At 40.8% G+C, this 16,213-nt stretch overlaps 2 protein-coding genes across 2 annotated transcripts in view; one reads left to right on the top strand and one right to left on the bottom strand.

The window, feature by feature from the left end:
* Positions 1-1,504: 1,504 nt before the first annotated feature.
* On the top strand, positions 1,505-5,172 carry nkx6.2 (NK6 homeobox 2). Its single transcript, XM_005735110.1, has 3 exons — positions 1,505-2,363; positions 2,834-3,006; positions 3,634-5,172. The coding sequence occupies exons 1-3, from the start codon at positions 1,934-1,936 to the stop codon at positions 3,880-3,882; spliced, it is 852 nt and encodes a 283-aa protein (XP_005735167.1). The 5' UTR covers positions 1,505-1,933; the 3' UTR covers positions 3,883-5,172.
* A 2,985-nt stretch (positions 5,173-8,157) lies between these two features.
* Positions 8,158-16,213, bottom strand: part of inpp5a (inositol polyphosphate-5-phosphatase A) — a 145,172-nt gene continuing 137,116 nt past the window's right edge. The window contains exons 13-16 of the mRNA XM_005735113.1: positions 12,845-12,956; positions 9,972-10,040; positions 8,558-8,645; positions 8,158-8,224 (exon numbers count right to left, since the gene is read on the bottom strand). Of these exons, the coding sequence (XP_005735170.1) occupies positions 8,565-8,645; positions 9,972-10,040; positions 12,845-12,956 (262 nt within the window). The 3' untranslated portion in view covers positions 8,158-8,224; positions 8,558-8,564. The remainder of the gene's footprint in view (positions 8,225-8,557; positions 8,646-9,971; positions 10,041-12,844; positions 12,957-16,213) is intronic.

Raw genomic sequence — 16,213 nt, forward strand, 5'->3', positions numbered from 1 at the left:
ATAGATAGATAGAGATATATATATTTAATCTAGAAATAGAGACGTTGTTTATAGAATTAGACGTTCATGCACTGCATCCAGCTTGAAGAAATACAGCCAAAATCATGAATCACCTCGAGCTTCAGCAAAAAAAATACAGAGAAGAAGAAAAAAAGAAAAAGCTTTTAAAATCCTCAGTCCTTCCCCCGGTGAGCAAATGAGCAGCAGTGTGCATTTGCTGAGGCCTTTCAAATGCTAACGTGGCCATATTTCACTCTTACAACCTTCTCACATCTCCATAAAATATTACAGCACTCAGAGTGATGACTGGAGCCCGGCGCGTTTTTCTCGCACACTTTCACCGTAATAACGCAGTTTGTGTTGAAAAACACCAAATTATCTCACTCTTATAAAATAAATAAAAACAGGCTGTGCTTTAATGAGCTTCTGCTGTTTGATGGTTCATATAAAAGGCCAGCGACAGCTACTTTGCTTCGAGTTACCCCAAACACGTCATATTTAATAAAATAAATAAATAGATAAATATTTTAGTCGAATTACAAGTTGTATTTTTTAATAAAAAAATAATACTAATAATTTATTCGATGTCATTTACTAAAGTAGCCTTTGTCGGAATCGGTATCAAAATTGATACTTTTGTGCAAAAGTGAAAGAAGAAAAAAACATTTATAAATAACGGAAAAATATCAAGAAAAATAAATTTAATCTTCATAAAAACTAATTTTGCGAGCGAAGGGTGGAACTTATTATTATTATTATTATTACTTTTATTATTATATTTATTATTACAATCGTTTCACTGAAATTACCCAAAGAAGTCTTCGTCCGGTTTCCGTTTCTACTTTAACCTCCTCCCGTACTCTGCGCTAACAGGTTTTAATGTAAGTGAGTGAGTGTTGCAGTACGTGGAAACAATGATTTCCACAGCGCAGGACGCATCATTAACAGCACCACCAAATATCTTAATGGAGTGGGGCTGTTGGTGCATTCAAGGTTCCTCTGACACGATGGTTTCCACAATAATAAATCCTTAATTCAGCTTTACACTATGTTAAGCAACGTTTAGCTTCTGCACACACAAAAACAAACAAAAAAACCCTCAGGCCTCGTCTCTCTAATGTAAAACCAGAAAATACTGTTTTTTTAAAAAGCGCCTTTTTAAAAAAACAAACAACAAAAAACAAAAAAACGATCATTTCTATGCCAGCAGTATTAAAGTGTTATCATTATTAATGAAACAATATGCTACGCTCCCAGACTTTTCTGTTGCCGACTTGCTCTGAAATGTATCACCAACATGCATCTCCATCTATCAAAAACAAATCCACTCAGTCCTAATAGGCACCGTTGATATGCATCTTTACTGGAGTGGGGGGAACAGTCTTATTTCCGACAGCACGTCAAGGCAGCATCCGTCCAGCAGCGGGGTTTATGTCTCCTCCAATCAGGGCGCCGTCTCACTCAGCCTTGTCCAATGGGAATAACGCTCGTGCAGGTGGCTGCGCTGTTATCAGCGACTCCCGCTTCACTCCCAGCATAGAGCGAGTGAATTTATGAAAAGGCGAGCCGAGCCTTTTAATGGTTCCCATCAAAACCATCATCAGATCGTCCGATTTCCGCGAGGATTCCTGAGGCGGACGCATGCAGCCTTCTCCCAGCTGACAGACTCCGAGCAAAGCAAACACGCGGAGAGGCGTTTTGGAGTTTTTGCCGAGCTCTTCACTCCCGAGAGAGAACTTCGCTTTCGTTCAAGTTTTTTCTAACATTTCAAGAGTCTTCCTCCGGGCCCAGGATACTTTGGAAAAGGCGGCAGAAGTGGCCAGGCTCCTGAATCCCAGCAGTCCGCTGTGCGCCTGCATTTACTCGCCTTTACTACTCCCGCTAGTTTCCTTCCAGTTTCTGTCCCAGCGAGTTTGGCGGTTCATGTTCACAGATGTTAGCGGTCGGGCAGATGGAGGCTAACCGGCAGAGTGCTTTCGTACTGGGCAGCACCCCGCTGGCGGCGTTGCACAACATGACCGAGATGAAGACGTCCCTGTTCCCGTACGCGCTGCAGCAGAGCCCGGCGGGCTTCAAGGCGCCCCCGCTGTCCAACCTCAACTCTCAGTTCTCCGGGGGGACCCCGCACGGAATAAGCGACATCCTGGGGAGACCAATTACCACCGCCGGGCAGCTGTTGTCCGGATTTCCGCGGATAAACGGCCTGGCAACCACCGCGGCCGCAGCAGCGGCGGGGATGTACTTCAGCCCGGCGGTGTCGCGGTATCCGAAGCCACTGGCCGAGCTACCGGGGCGGGCACCCATCTTCTGGCCCGGGGTGATGCAAGGCTCTCCGTGGAGGGACCCTCGGGTTCCTTGTCCTAGTAAGTCCCGTCTGAGCGTGCCTCTGGGCTGCCTTTTTTATACATATAATGAATAGTTTACATTTGGGAGAAGCCGACATTCCCCTGTGATGTTTTCTTTGGAATTCAGAGGTTATTTTGGTTAATAAGAGGCCCGTTTGAGAGAAAACAACCCCAACTTACAAGAAGTACACCTGCCCTGCGTTTCACACAATCACGACAACAAATGTAACACAGGTTGCACGTTATGAATGCTGTGCCACAGGGTCAGTGTTGTTATACAGCCACGTCAGAGTACCAGAAAAGACACTGAGACTTCCACACAGGGCGCTGAATGAACATCACAGTGGCATTAAAACTGTAATCACGAAGAGTTGGGTCTGACACATCCAGGAGCATCACACTTACTGATCCAATGTTTGTTTGTTTTACTATCCAACTATAAATTTAATATATCTTAATATAACCACACATTTTGCATCTCTCCTCAGCTCAGGCTAACATGATGGTGGACAAGGACGGGAAGAAGAAACACTCCAGGCCGACGTTTTCAGGACAGCAAATCTTTGCACTGGAAAAAACTTTCGAGCAGACAAAATACCTGGCCGGCCCGGAGAGAGCCCGGCTGGCCTACTCTTTAGGAATGACCGAGAGTCAAGTCAAGGTAAAGACCGCTAAACCGTGCCTGCTCAGGGCTGAGAAGCATGTGGGGAATAAAATAAATAAATAAATTGAGGCTGATCTGCGCTTTGATTTCTTTAATTGGGGAAGATTCGGCTACAAGGCCGGAAAGTGTAGGGTTATTTCCACATGCTACAGCTTCATTTAAAATAAAATAAAATAAAATAAAATAAGATGATGATGATGATGATGATTATAATAATAATAATAATAATAATGGGAAATGTTTTATCCCCAGACTTTTGAAACTGACTGTGCTACAGTAACATTATTTTTATTATTATGAAAAGCAGAAGAAGCTTATTTTTATCTACATTTTAATCGGTTACTGTTTTTGTTTTATTATTTTTGATTGGACACAAATAAATTAATGGATTAAAAAGTAATTAAAAATAATTGTAGAAGCAGCTTCTTCTTCGTCTTCTTTTATTATTGTTATTATTATTTATTATTAATGGGGTTTTTATTGCTTGTTTGTTTCTCTTGTGGATAAATAACTGTTTGGACCTCCTGATTTCCTGCTTCTGTTACTGGTGCTGGACCTGTTGAGCATCTGTGTGTCTTTATTTTTTTATTTTATTTTATTTTTTTTCCCCTCTCTTCTCATCAGGTTTGGTTTCAGAACAGAAGAACCAAATGGCGGAAGAGGCACGCAGCGGAAATGGCCTCGGCTAAGAAGAAGCACGACTCCGAGACGGAGAAAATGAAGGAGAGCTCTGACAACGAGGAGGACGACGAGTACAACAAACCCCTGGACCCAAATTCAGACGACGAAAAAATCACGAGACTCTTGAAAAAGCACAAGGCTACCAACCTGGCGCTGATCAGCCCCTGCAGTAACAGCTCGGACACCTTGTGATCCCCACAGCCTGAGAGGGACCCAGAAAAGGGGTCCCCACGAAGACTTGTCGCACTCTTTCCGAGCCCATCTCCACCTGACATTTCCAACATGCCTCTTAAGGGATCACCTTTATTCCCCCACCCCCCCACACACCCTCAAGCAGAGATAGAAAAATGCGCAAAACTCCCAAGCCTGCGTCCAGACGCACGGGAAAAACCGAAAAGGTGGCCAAGCGGAGACGCACATGGTTGCATCCAAACTCACCCAGACGCTGCTGTATGCGGAGCTATAACTGTGTTTCCTCCTGGACTTGAGAAAGACTGATGAGGACATGTTTATGCAGCTGAAAGGACACTGATGCTGGGAACGGAAACTGTCCTGGAGACGCAAATGAGTTTTTACGCATACAGGCAGAGTTTTAACAGGTGTAAATGTAAAGAAAATATTCTTTAAAAAAACAACCCTACTTTGGATCAGTGCTGAGCTCAAAACGTTTACACTTTAAGTCATTGCACTTGTTGCATTATTTTTACAGCTTGTCACGTTACGTCACGGTTTCAGCTCCTAATGTGACCTCTAAATGTTTTATTACATTTCGGTATTCATACGTTCATCTGAAGAGATTGCACACTTTTTAAAAATTTTGTTTTTTATTTTACACGTATTAACAGATTTTTTTTGTTTGTTTTGTTTTTGTTTATTTTAGTAGCACACTGATCCAGATCCCGGGCGCATGTTTTAAATGGCAGGTGCAAACGGGGCCTGTGACGCTTCTAAAGCTCAGTTTAACCAGGGTATCCACTGTCCTAAAAGGCAACAGACTAAACTGTTTGAAGGGGGCAGGTTTGAGACGAGTGACTGATTTTTGTGCTGTAGCCTGCAGATGAACATGTATGTGAGATTGTGTGTATATATATTTTTTACTGAGTAAGTTATGATTTGAGCAGCGGAAACGTGGCAGCATTGGGCTCATCACTCCCTCCGATACCGCTTTTTAATTTTTTTCTTCCTGCTGAGTAAAGTCACGTTTTATTGAACTCTACATTTCATTACAGAAACACTATTGTATAAAATGCTAAATGCTGTAAATAATGACTGTAAACAAACAAACCAAGAAAAACCACACAGCTTGTTTTTTAACATCACTTTTATTTAGTTTGACAGAGTTTCTGTTTTACCTCATCACGCAGCCGAGCAGAGAACCGGAGCATCGTTTTAAGTTGGATCTAAAGAGTATTATCGCTTCCGGAAGGTTATAGGAAGAAAAAGAAAAAAGTAAACCCCCTTTGTATTATGAATAAATTATTTAACAAGCTTTTTTTTTTTCTTTTTTTTTTCTTTTGGGTTTTGATTTAATGTATGGGCTTAATATAAATTAAAGAGAAATTCATGACTATCGATAAGTGAATTTCCTTATTGGCAGCAATGACACCGAAAGCGGGTTAACTGATGTTGTTATTATTAAGTTTATATATTTTATACAAGAGTGGCGCGTAAGGAAAAACGAGTCTTTTAAAATATTTAATTTTTTTTTTCTTCAAAATGTGCAATTTATGTGGGATCATCATTTATTTACTTAAAAACAATTCCCTCCATAAATTATGAAGCGTTATTATAATTATTATGATTATTACAAAAAGGTAAAACATCGATTTCTAACACATATAAATGACCAACAATAAATCATCTCTTTCAATGCTGGAGGTTTTATTTTCCATCTTATAAATGGAGATTAATTAACTCTTTGTTCAATCTTTACGTTGCTCTTGGAGAGAAAGTGATCCTTAGCCTTTATTATTATTACTTTATCTCAGAAAAAGCTTAATTGCGGTTTTATACTGTTTGGTGTTCAGAGTTCTTGTATTTAATACTTGAGACTTGAAGTGCTCCCCCTCTGTCTGAAATGCGGAACTACACCCGAGGTAGTTCTATGTAGGCAAATCAATGGGAGAGTTCAGCCAATCACAAATGAGCGCTCATTAAACTCAAATCCCACCTTGGACTTTTTGATAATCCGTGCATGAAGTGAACAGCTGCCATCATAAAAGACGGATTTAAGGAAAAGTCCTTCTTTAAACTGAGGCCGCGGGAACAGGCTGATATTAAAAAGACCCCAAACGTTTCAAGCTTAATTATGTATTTCAATATATTTCTATTAAATTTGTTAAATAATAATAAAATGTAACATTTTTCTCATTTTTATACTCGGAATTGTTTAACGTGGACATTTAAATGTGTTTTAGGCCTCAGTTAAAGGCAGCGAGGACTCATACACGTGGGTCAAATTGCATTGCGTATTTCACTTGACGCAATTTTTTTTTCTTTATCTGAAAAGTTGCGTACAAAATGTATTGTTGGGCACTAGTGCGCAAAAAGTGAGACCAAATCAATAACACTGCACACGAGGTGGAAGCCCGTATTCGAATAGTTAATGTGGAGCTCTCTCTGTGTTATTAAAAAATAAGTTGTATACCAGGAAGTAAAAACGAGAAAGAATGAGGACAGAATAGGCATTGAGCTCTAATGGGTTTTATTGCTTTTGAGAACTGCATCACCTACAGTAGAGGCCAGGCCGTCCTGAAAGGGGGCTGGAATAAAATCTCTATCTGCTTTTATAGGATGGAGTGAAGGGAAAAAATAATAACTGCAGCTTATAATCCTACAGTATACTCACAACGAGCAGCTGGAACAAAAACAAGCAGGGTTTCATTTACTTTTTTTGTTTAGTTTTTTTTAAACTTTTATAAACATTCTGTCTTATGGACCAAATCACAAAAGATGACATAAATTCTGCAGCAGGCACAAAAACAGTTCCACTTGGTGTTTGATTTAGATGGAGAAAAAATAATAATAATAAGGGAGGATCAATCTGATGGCTTCACTGAGTCTGAAACCTGTAGTGTAGTACATGAAATCGATGATGATAAAAAAAAAAAGAAGAAGTCTCCCATCACCTCTAATGCTCCAATTATTTGCAAAGGAGGCTGCTGAAGGCTACATACTGAACAATTACAATTACAAGACTCCCTGCTCTGCCCCACGCCCCTCCCCTGCTTTTAGAGTTTCTCTCATTTATCTTAAGTATTTCTGACACACTTCATTCCTGTTTAGGATACTTGGCACCATAATGCAGTAACAAAAATAGACAAAAAACAAAAAAAGACAGTTTACATTTTAAGGACACCCAAACCTACCTAAAATATCACATTCAGAACCATAATATTATAGAAATAAGTTAGAGTAAGAATAAGAATGACATAATGTGAGAGTGCTATATATGAAACATTATCTTTTTAAATATATATGTATGTGTATATGTATATATACATATATATATACACACACCTGCATGGTCTATGGCACTGCTTAAAACATTCTTGGATAGGCAATAAATCACTCCTCTCTTGTTGTACGGACTTATTCAAAGGTCAGCGTGGCTGTGGGAACACCGACACGGCCGCGCTGTGTCTGCGCACGCACTCCAGCATAAACATTTTGGTAAGAATTATAAATTATCTCTTTAAAAAGTACAGTATATAAAACAAGACTCAACTGATGTGTCAGGCATGGCTGTGTGTTGCGCACACAACGACAAGAACAACTCAAAAAACCAAAATGAAACAAAAGAGAAAAAAAAACAATATATATATGTATTTATATAGAAACTGTTGAAATAAACTTAGAAGTTCTATCTATTCCAACAAAGGGACCGCAAAGTTTGGTCAGAGAAGAGAACGGCACTAAAACCATCAACGAGTCTATGTTATACTGTCCGATGTACAAATAAACCTAACAATATAGATACACAACTTTTTTTTGCATTGCACTTTTCTTTTTTGTTTTTTAAAACACCTTACATACTGTATGGAAAGTAGCTTCTATACATAGAGGCATACCTAAAAATGCCAAGTACGGTGTCTAAAAGGATGTAGTAGGACTGTGTTCAATTAGAGTTTTGGCAATGAGGCTGTGGCATGGAAGAGAGTTGTCCGTCCGTCCGTCTGGTTGTCCTTTTCTCTGGGGAATGGGGGAGGGTTGCATGGCAACGATGAGGTCAGCGATGTGTATCTCGTCTGGAAGCCGGGCCCTCGGGTGGCTCGTCCAGATCTCGGCGAGTGTTTCGTGGGAAGAAACCGGGTCGGGGTTTTCGTATGGATGAGGCGTCTGGATTACTGCAACTGGTCAGCACTGCTGAAACAAAGTCTGTCTAGGTTCTTCAGTGTATGCTTGTGCAAAGTGTGTGTGTGGGTGTGTTTTTGTGCATGTGTGTGCGCTGTGTGTGCGGTGTCCTGTTTGTTTCTCGGGTGTTCTCACAGAGGCGCTTCACGGAATATGTTCTCCCCCCTTTGGCAACACTTCCCTGCGGAGGAATAAAAGAAGGGGAGAGGGACGGGGTGGGAAAAAGTTTTACTCCTCCAACACCCAAAGTGATTTTTTAATCAAACAAATCTGATGATTCTTAAAAAGGTCAAACATGAGCTGCAGCACGAGATTTTCTTAAAAAAGAGAAGCATTTTAAGCAATCTCGCGTGACTGTGATTTCTGCACCGACGCTGTTTTATTTCACAATAAAACTCCTCAAGCAGGCACGCCTGCCACTTGTGCAAAGTCATGAAAAAAACAGTCAAGCAAATCAAAGTGAACAATAGCAACAATGGGAAGAATTGTGATAAAGAAAAAGAATGATATTTACCACGACATCACTGCACCACACAACACTTGTGCTTATTTGCATTAGGTTTACCTGCCCCCGCTGTTATTCGGAAGGACAGGAAGACAGGCTGGTGAGGGGGGGACAGAGACAAACCACGGTAAGAAAACTCCATACTTCTCTGGAAGAAGCACACCACACACACACACCCCACCCTCCTCCTCCACCCCACGAAACGACCAACCCACCCCTGTGAGCACCTCTGACATGCAGGTTAAACTCACATACCAGTCCGGGAGCATTTTGGGGCCTGTGTGCTAACTACACTGGACATTTTTTAAACATAGGCAGCTGTGACTTTAGCGGCGTTGTGTGGTTTGGAGGTAAGGGACGGTGGAGTGTCTGCCGCTGTGCTCAGGTCACCTCGCACACACACAACAGCGTCCGTGTCACACCGCGTAGTGATGAAAGACCTGGTTTAAGGCGCCTCTCTTTCAGTGGAAGACCTTCTGTCTGACACTACACAGACTTCAGCCCTACAGCCGACCTTATGGGAAAAATCTTTTCCACTTTCCTACTTTCTGCAGAATTTTCCTGACAAATACAGTAATAGCTTAATAAAGTTAACAGTAGGAGAAAATTCAGGATCATTATTAGAGTTTGTTTTATTGTTCTAGTGAAATTCATGCCAGTTTTATACTTAAACTCTGCAGACTTCAGTAATAATAAGATAAGCTGTTAACTGTACAGGTTATATAGATGAACTAGGGATTGGTGATTGGGTTTCTAACACATGTAATCAAATAAAGACAAATGCAGAGATTCTATTAGACGTGACGTCAGAAAAAAGCCTCTGCAGACTGATCAGCTTCACACTTGGAGCATATTTCACTGTGACAACCCGAAGAACTCAACAAACTTCAACCGAATGCTTTTATTTATTTAAGGTGATGAACCCTAAAGTTAAAGGTTTTCAGAATGATAATAATAACAGTATGTGATGCATGCTTTGCTAGATTAAAGGTAAATTATACTATTTAGTCAACTCACTTAGGCTTCATTTACCTCTCGCACTGGATTAATTTAACTGAACTTAAATAAGTACGCAATTATGACTTAACTTTCTTTCTTTCTTCCTTTTTAAAAATTAAACAAAAGCATTGTAACTCTATCATTCTCTTCTTTAAAGCATGAATTGAAAAGAAAGCTATTACTTATATATAAACAGGATTTTATCAACTAAATAGTTCAAGTTAATCAGTCACATTAACCCCAAAAAGGAAGAAAACTTCAAAATGAAAGTATTAAAGTAAAATATTTGTACAAACTGAAGTAGAATATTTTTAACACACTGGTTTTACACTGCAGACACACAGGTCACAGATCACAGCTTCTCCAGAGCAGCATATTCAACACATCACAGAACAATCGCACACAGTGAGTGAGGTTGTGTTACCTTGTGGTCCCCCATGCAGACATTGGGCCCAATGTTATCATAGACTATAGACTTCTCTTCATTTTCAGGCTGCAGAGACACAAAATCAAACGTGGTGCGATCTAAATGTTGGGGTCGCACTTACACAGGACAATCACTACATGTTAGTGTCGTGGTATTGAATGAACTGGAGCAGCTTCATTAAACACAATTAGGAGGATCATGTAGCTGGTTTCAAAATAAAAGTCAGCTGGAAAAGAGAAATAGGCAACGTCTGGACAAAACAGTTTCAACAGTAAATTTCAACTGAGGAGCTTCTCTCCTACACATTAGGAAACCAGAACTAAGCTTACACCCGTCATCTAAGTTCCACGTGTGCTGGAAAAAAGGACAAAGAAAAACCTCCCTTAGAAGATGCGCGACTACAGTCCTCGGTTTCTGAAGTGCAGACAGATAAAGCAAGATTCCTCCTTCATCAGTTATTAGAAATTTGTAAAAGTTTATCAGGTCCTACAGGGGCTGTTTTACACAATCGACACGTGATTAAAAATGTTGTGTTTGTTTAGGTGCCAGAAAAATCTTAATAATATCAGCACTGCTGTTGTTCACTAACAGAGAGACACTTAGTCATTCAGCTTGAGAAATGCTGAAAATATTAGGGAGTGATGTGATGTTAAAAAGCCCACATTAGAATATGAATAATGCAGAGTCTGTTGGAAAAGGGACGCAATTCTGCTGTGATCCGATCAGTCGCTTTGGAGCTGGTTTTGGTTGCATGGAGGTAAATGGATCTCCGTTTTTGTTTTTTTAATTTACCAGCATTGGGTGGACAGAATAGAAAGCCTTGGCTAATTAAGATATGCTGCCTCCTCCAGAACCCCCAAAATATTAGAGGTGGCCCCCAGAAGGCGAGTAGGCAGGCTACCCAATGAGTTCTCCAATTGAATGGGACGTAATGAAGATAAATTTTAAATAAATGCTCGATATAACTACTAAGTAAATTAGGGGATGTTAAATAGTTTATGCTTAGTTCAGGCACAGCTATTAGTAAAATTAAGCTAATTTACAGGCACAAAAATGAATCACAGCAGGCAAAGAAAACGAAGAAAAAAACCTAATTGTAGCCCGACGTCCTTTTTCGACGTCCGACTTCTTCCTTCTGATTATAGTTACCCCGATTCTCAGAGAGCAGCGGCACTGAGCTGTGGCTGAACGCACCTCGAGCTTTGAGTTTTAACTTTAAGCTCGCGTGAAGAAAAATGAAAAGCAGGAGCAATTTACAAAGTGGACATTTGCCTCACGGCCTAATACACTCTCAGTGTAATCTAAGTGCTTATCTGAGAGAACCGTGTTTCAATATCACTGCCTGCACACAAAGAAGCCACTCGCACATGAATCCGCAGACTGGAGTATAAATCACACTTGTCTGGTTGAACTAAAGACTTTTTAAACAGCCACCAGCCCCCACTTACACACACACAGAGGTTGGTGTGTGCCACCGGTTGTGATGTGGAGAGCGGCACTGACACTTTAGAAGAAAGAGACAGAGAGCCGGAGAATGAACCATAAAGCCAAATCCAAATTAACTTCAGACCAATCCTGCAGCGGAGCCGGGTCAGCACGCCGTGTGCCTACACCTCACTACCTTTCCTAGCGGGCCACGCGCTGCCTCCTCTCTATTTGTCTGGCAGCCGGCTCCTGTGCCGCTGCCTCCTGCAGCCTGAGACACATTCATCAAACACACACTTGATAATTTACAAAGGCAGCATAAAATTGTGGATTTTCGGGCTGCATAATCTTTAGACAGATAAACAAATTACCCGGGGCCCTCCGGCAGAGAGGGAGCGCTCGCTCGGCTAAACATTCATTACCGCCGCTCCCGGAGCCGGTGCCGTGCCGCACAGCCAGCGGGCAACCTTTGGCGTGTTAGGGCTCGGCAAGCAGAAAATAACATGATGGCAAGTTAACCGACCGTGCCATGATAGATGACGCCGCACGCCGGGCTGTTTACGGGCCCATGTCTCAACAATCTGTAATGCTCGGAGCCAGAGAGTGTGCGCTCAGTGAATCATCAGCCAATCTGTGAACACACTAACTGTTCCACTCTGTCCCTGCATTACAAACAATTAACCGGTGCTTGAGGGGAAGAAAAGCAAACAGCGAACCAGCTGTTTGTGCGCGTGGATCCCCTCTTATATAATTCTGACACTTTAAGTGGGTAAAAACAAACCGCATGCTACCATATTTTAAGCCTCTGCAGTCTCTGTAATTTACAATCTATGGTAACACAGCGATGGGAGCGGGGTCCTTGTGATGCTTCAGTCAGTAAAGAATAAAGCTCAGGAAGGAATTTTCTCATTTGTTGTGGACAAAAGAAGAAAAGAAGCCAAACTTCCTGAGTAACCCCCCCACTGTGGACTGGTACTGTACAATACACTGCTGCATCTCTTTCACACACATTAACAGATGAAAGCCCGTGTGTTCCAGCGCTCAAAAGGGTCAGGCCTCTAAAGACAAAGCTGGGTTTTATTGGCTGAGATTCCAGAGGTGGCAGATTGGCTGGCGTTAATAATGGGATGGATCTGAAGCTGAACAGGGACTGGCAGACTTCAGCTCTGCGAGTAAAAAGACAGATCTGCCGCTCAATGAGGAAGACGGGACCCACTGGAACTCCAGTGTTTGGATATATATACTGTCTGGGTGGACCCATGGCTTATCATTGCTAATTAATATTTACAGACACCTCATCCTTCCATCTGTGAAGTGCCAAAAGAGAGGAGGGGCATGCAGATCAAGGATGATGGAGTTGTAGGAGCAGAGTGAGACATTAATAAAGACACTTGCTCTTTAGCTGAGGGGAGAGTGGTGAGGTTTGAGTAGAAATAGAGGCTCACCTTTAGCAACATGTCTCTGGCAGAGGGAGACATCAGGATTCGGTCACACCAGGCGGGGCATCTGGTATTCATGTACTGCTTCCCCTGACTGCTGTCTTCACTGTACGGATAACTGAAGAAACACACAAGCAGAATGATCTGTAAAAACGGCAAACATTCATTTATGCATATTTATAAGGTGTTTTTGATAACCGTGCCACTTTGGCATTCAAGCAACACATGCATATATTGTTTAGCATTAATGGTGCCTTGTTATGTGAACTTATGCTTGCTTCCCCTCATCACAGATGCTTCTAAACCTCACAGGTTGGATGGTCCCTCTCATCTGTAACCCGAGGTTAAATCATGCATTAGAAATGCAGTATTTTGATTGGTCTGACCACACTTTGGATGTCGTTTATATATTTTTTTACATCTTAAAGATAAAATGTCTCTAGACTGCTTTTTAAAAAAAATAGCATAACATGTATAAATTCATTGTTTTTTAAGCTTTTCTCATCTCTCCCGTGCTCTATTAAAATGCATTAGTGGCATCAAATTAATAACAATAACAATTCTCCATCAAGACATGATGCGTTGCAACATTAGTTAAAACCAGGGAACATGAATGATTTGCCATCGTATTTTGCATTTGACTATATTTTATACAGGGTAACTGTGTCGTATTTTATTTTATAGAAAAGTGTTGCACAAAAAAAGCCAATAAGGAAAGCAATAAATATGATCCGTGTGAATCAACAGGGCTTGGAGGAGTAATAAATATGAGATGTTATCTCACAGACAGAGATCAAAATGTTTTCCCAAGAAAACAGGAGGTCCATTAGTATGACCAATCATCTGAGTAATCTCTTGAATCAACACACATGGATGGCTCAATCAAAGCAATCTTTCTCTGCCAACTGTAGGGCTCGTGTTTGTGTGTGTGTGTTTGAGCGAGAGAGAGGGGGAAATGAAAAGAAAGAATGAGCGTGGGGGAGATTCAGTTGCCCATATGTATAGCTACATCCCTACACGGTCATCAAAAACAGATTAGGTGCTGCAGCAAATGGCTAAGAGAGATTGTATCTTGGAACAGCAGGGAACAATCGCATGATTTAAGTGGCGGCAGGGCTCCGAATGGGTGGGGAGCCATTGAGCTGATACAGATTTACATTGTTGAGAATTCAATTTGCCCCTTCGGCTCATCAAACTGCTTCAGATTTACACACCACCAATCCAATTTGTTTGTCGGCGCTCATCAGGATGTAGCGCCGGGCGTACATACTGTAATACCAATCCAATTTGCTCCTTCAGTGCTATACGTGCTAACTGCATAATAGAAAATAGCCCTTCTCTGAGGATGGTGATACCCTAATGATAAAATAAACACACAGACACACAGACACACACACACCAGGCTTTCCATTCATCACACTTGCCAAGCTCTGATAGCTTAATTGGACTTTGTGCTGAGGCAGAAAACGTACCTGGTTGTGGTTTCTTTCAATGTTTGGTCATTCAAATCATCACGTGGGTTCATGCTGCTGCAGTTACAGCTGTTACCACCACTGACAGAGCTGCTAGCGTTACACCAGTTCCAATATAAATAATTTCGTTTCGACTTCACCTGATCCAAGCAGTGCATTTTGGATGGGACTGCAAGTAGTGTTTTTGTTTCACTGTTATGAAAAAAGTAAATAAATAAAATATAATAATGCTGCCTGATTTTAAAGTTGCATTTGTCAAGCTGTGGTAAAACTGTCAAGAGCGCAACACAAACCAGAAATGGAGACCATCTGCCTTCAAAGTAAAAGCTGCACCTTTTTAATTAGTTACATTTTCACTTTTAATATATAAGCTTCAAGTCTGTGTTGGACTTTTTAAAGTTTCATTAGTACTCAGTGGTTACTCAGCAACTATTTGCAGACATGTGGGCATCTTGCATGCAAACCACTGAAATCTGCTAGCGATCAAAGCAATCACAAGAAGGCTTTTGGTGCAGCGCTCTCTTTGCAGCTGTTCTCACTCCTCAACACCCAGTAACCTCCTGCAACCCCTCGCCAACCGGCTGGGGGATACACTCTAGTGACCGGAGGTTGGCAGTAGGTCGCCAACAAGTCTCTGTATGTGACTGAGGCCTAATGAAAAAGAAACTTGAAGGGGCAAAGTACTGTAAATGAGAGCGAGTGAACGCGAATCAGATAGCTCATTAATTTAAGCTACACAGGAATTGCAATGTATTGTAAAAACATTGCAATGTAGTGCAAAGTACTGGATAACTGCTGCATTGAGATACCTCTATTATCATGGACATCATGTTGCAACACTGTTGTATTATTGGTTATTCATTAACACCCTTCCACCCATTGGGAAAAAATAGAATTCATCCAGGAAACTCCAGGAATATCATAACAAAATGTGCAGTTTTAGAAAGGAGAAATAAAAACAGTGACTATGGTGTTACACAGAAGTGTGCAAAAGGGACTGATCAGGACCTTAATGTCTGTACGAAACTTAGTAAACATGCATTTTCACAATTTATGTCTGCATCAAAAGTGTGGCCCAAACGACCACTACTACCATCCTGAATGAGGTGCTGTTGCAGACCATTACATTTTAAATAACAATGACACGTGACAGAAATTCTTCAAACATAAAAAACTGGATCATAATATTAGTCATGATATGAGGATGAAGAAAGCTTGAAAACATATTGTGCTGATATAAACAGTGAAATTATCCAAATATAGAGTTTTTAGATCAAGCTGGAGGATGCTAATGATCGAGTATGTGAAAGTTGCTCCCTCCTCTTGTTGACTGTCTGGTTCAGCTATCTGTATTATTTTCCCTGTATAGTTTTTAATGGATTGTGTTTGACTGTTTGCCATATGCTATAGAATTCTTTATATAGTATTTCCAACACCCGGTTCACTGACTCGATTGATTTATTGATAGCTACATTGTTCTGTTCATATTTAGTTTTGTTTCTTAACATCAGGCCAGTGAAAATACATGAAAAATGAGCGCTGTTAAGAAAGTTATTCATTAATTGGACTGCATTAGTTTTATTGGAGATTAGTCAGTGAAACATGTTTGGGGGGTTTGTTTCTCTATCATGACGGTTATATTGCAGTTATTAATTTGCCATGTGTTTCCATCATAAAATGAGGAAGGTGCACATTAACATTACACTATCCACTATAGACATGATGAAAAATGATGAAATAACATTGGTTATATTTTTTACTGTGATACATTTATTACTTTAATCAGCAGTTGTATACATTATCAGAAACAGAATACCAGCAATAGACTGACTGTTTATATGATAAAAGTGTGTTTGGGTGTCTTTGTGTAGGAGGTTAATCTTGGGGCGTGAAGTGGGCTCAT

The sequence above is a fragment of the Pundamilia nyererei genome, unplaced genomic scaffold, assembly GCF_000239375.1.
Source record: "Pundamilia nyererei isolate P.nyererei 1_Seehausen unplaced genomic scaffold, PunNye1.0 scaffold00062, whole genome shotgun sequence".
In the NCBI taxonomy this organism is placed as follows: Eukaryota; Metazoa; Chordata; class Actinopteri; order Cichliformes; family Cichlidae; genus Pundamilia; species Pundamilia nyererei.

What these genes read in the sequence shown, in the direction of transcription:
- nkx6.2 (XM_005735110.1), top strand. Translation starts at nt 1,934, where the DNA reads ATGTTAGCGGTCGGGCAGATGGAGGCTAACCGGCAGAGTGCTTTCGTA. An exon ending in CCCTCGGGTTCCTTGTCCTA is followed by an intron (nt 2,364 to 2,833) that starts GTAAGTCCCGTC and finishes ATCTCTCCTCAG; the next exon opens with CTCAGGCTAACATGATGGTG. An exon ending in TGACCGAGAGTCAAGTCAAG is followed by an intron (nt 3,007 to 3,633) that starts GTAAAGACCGCT and finishes TCTTCTCATCAG; the next exon opens with GTTTGGTTTCAGAACAGAAG.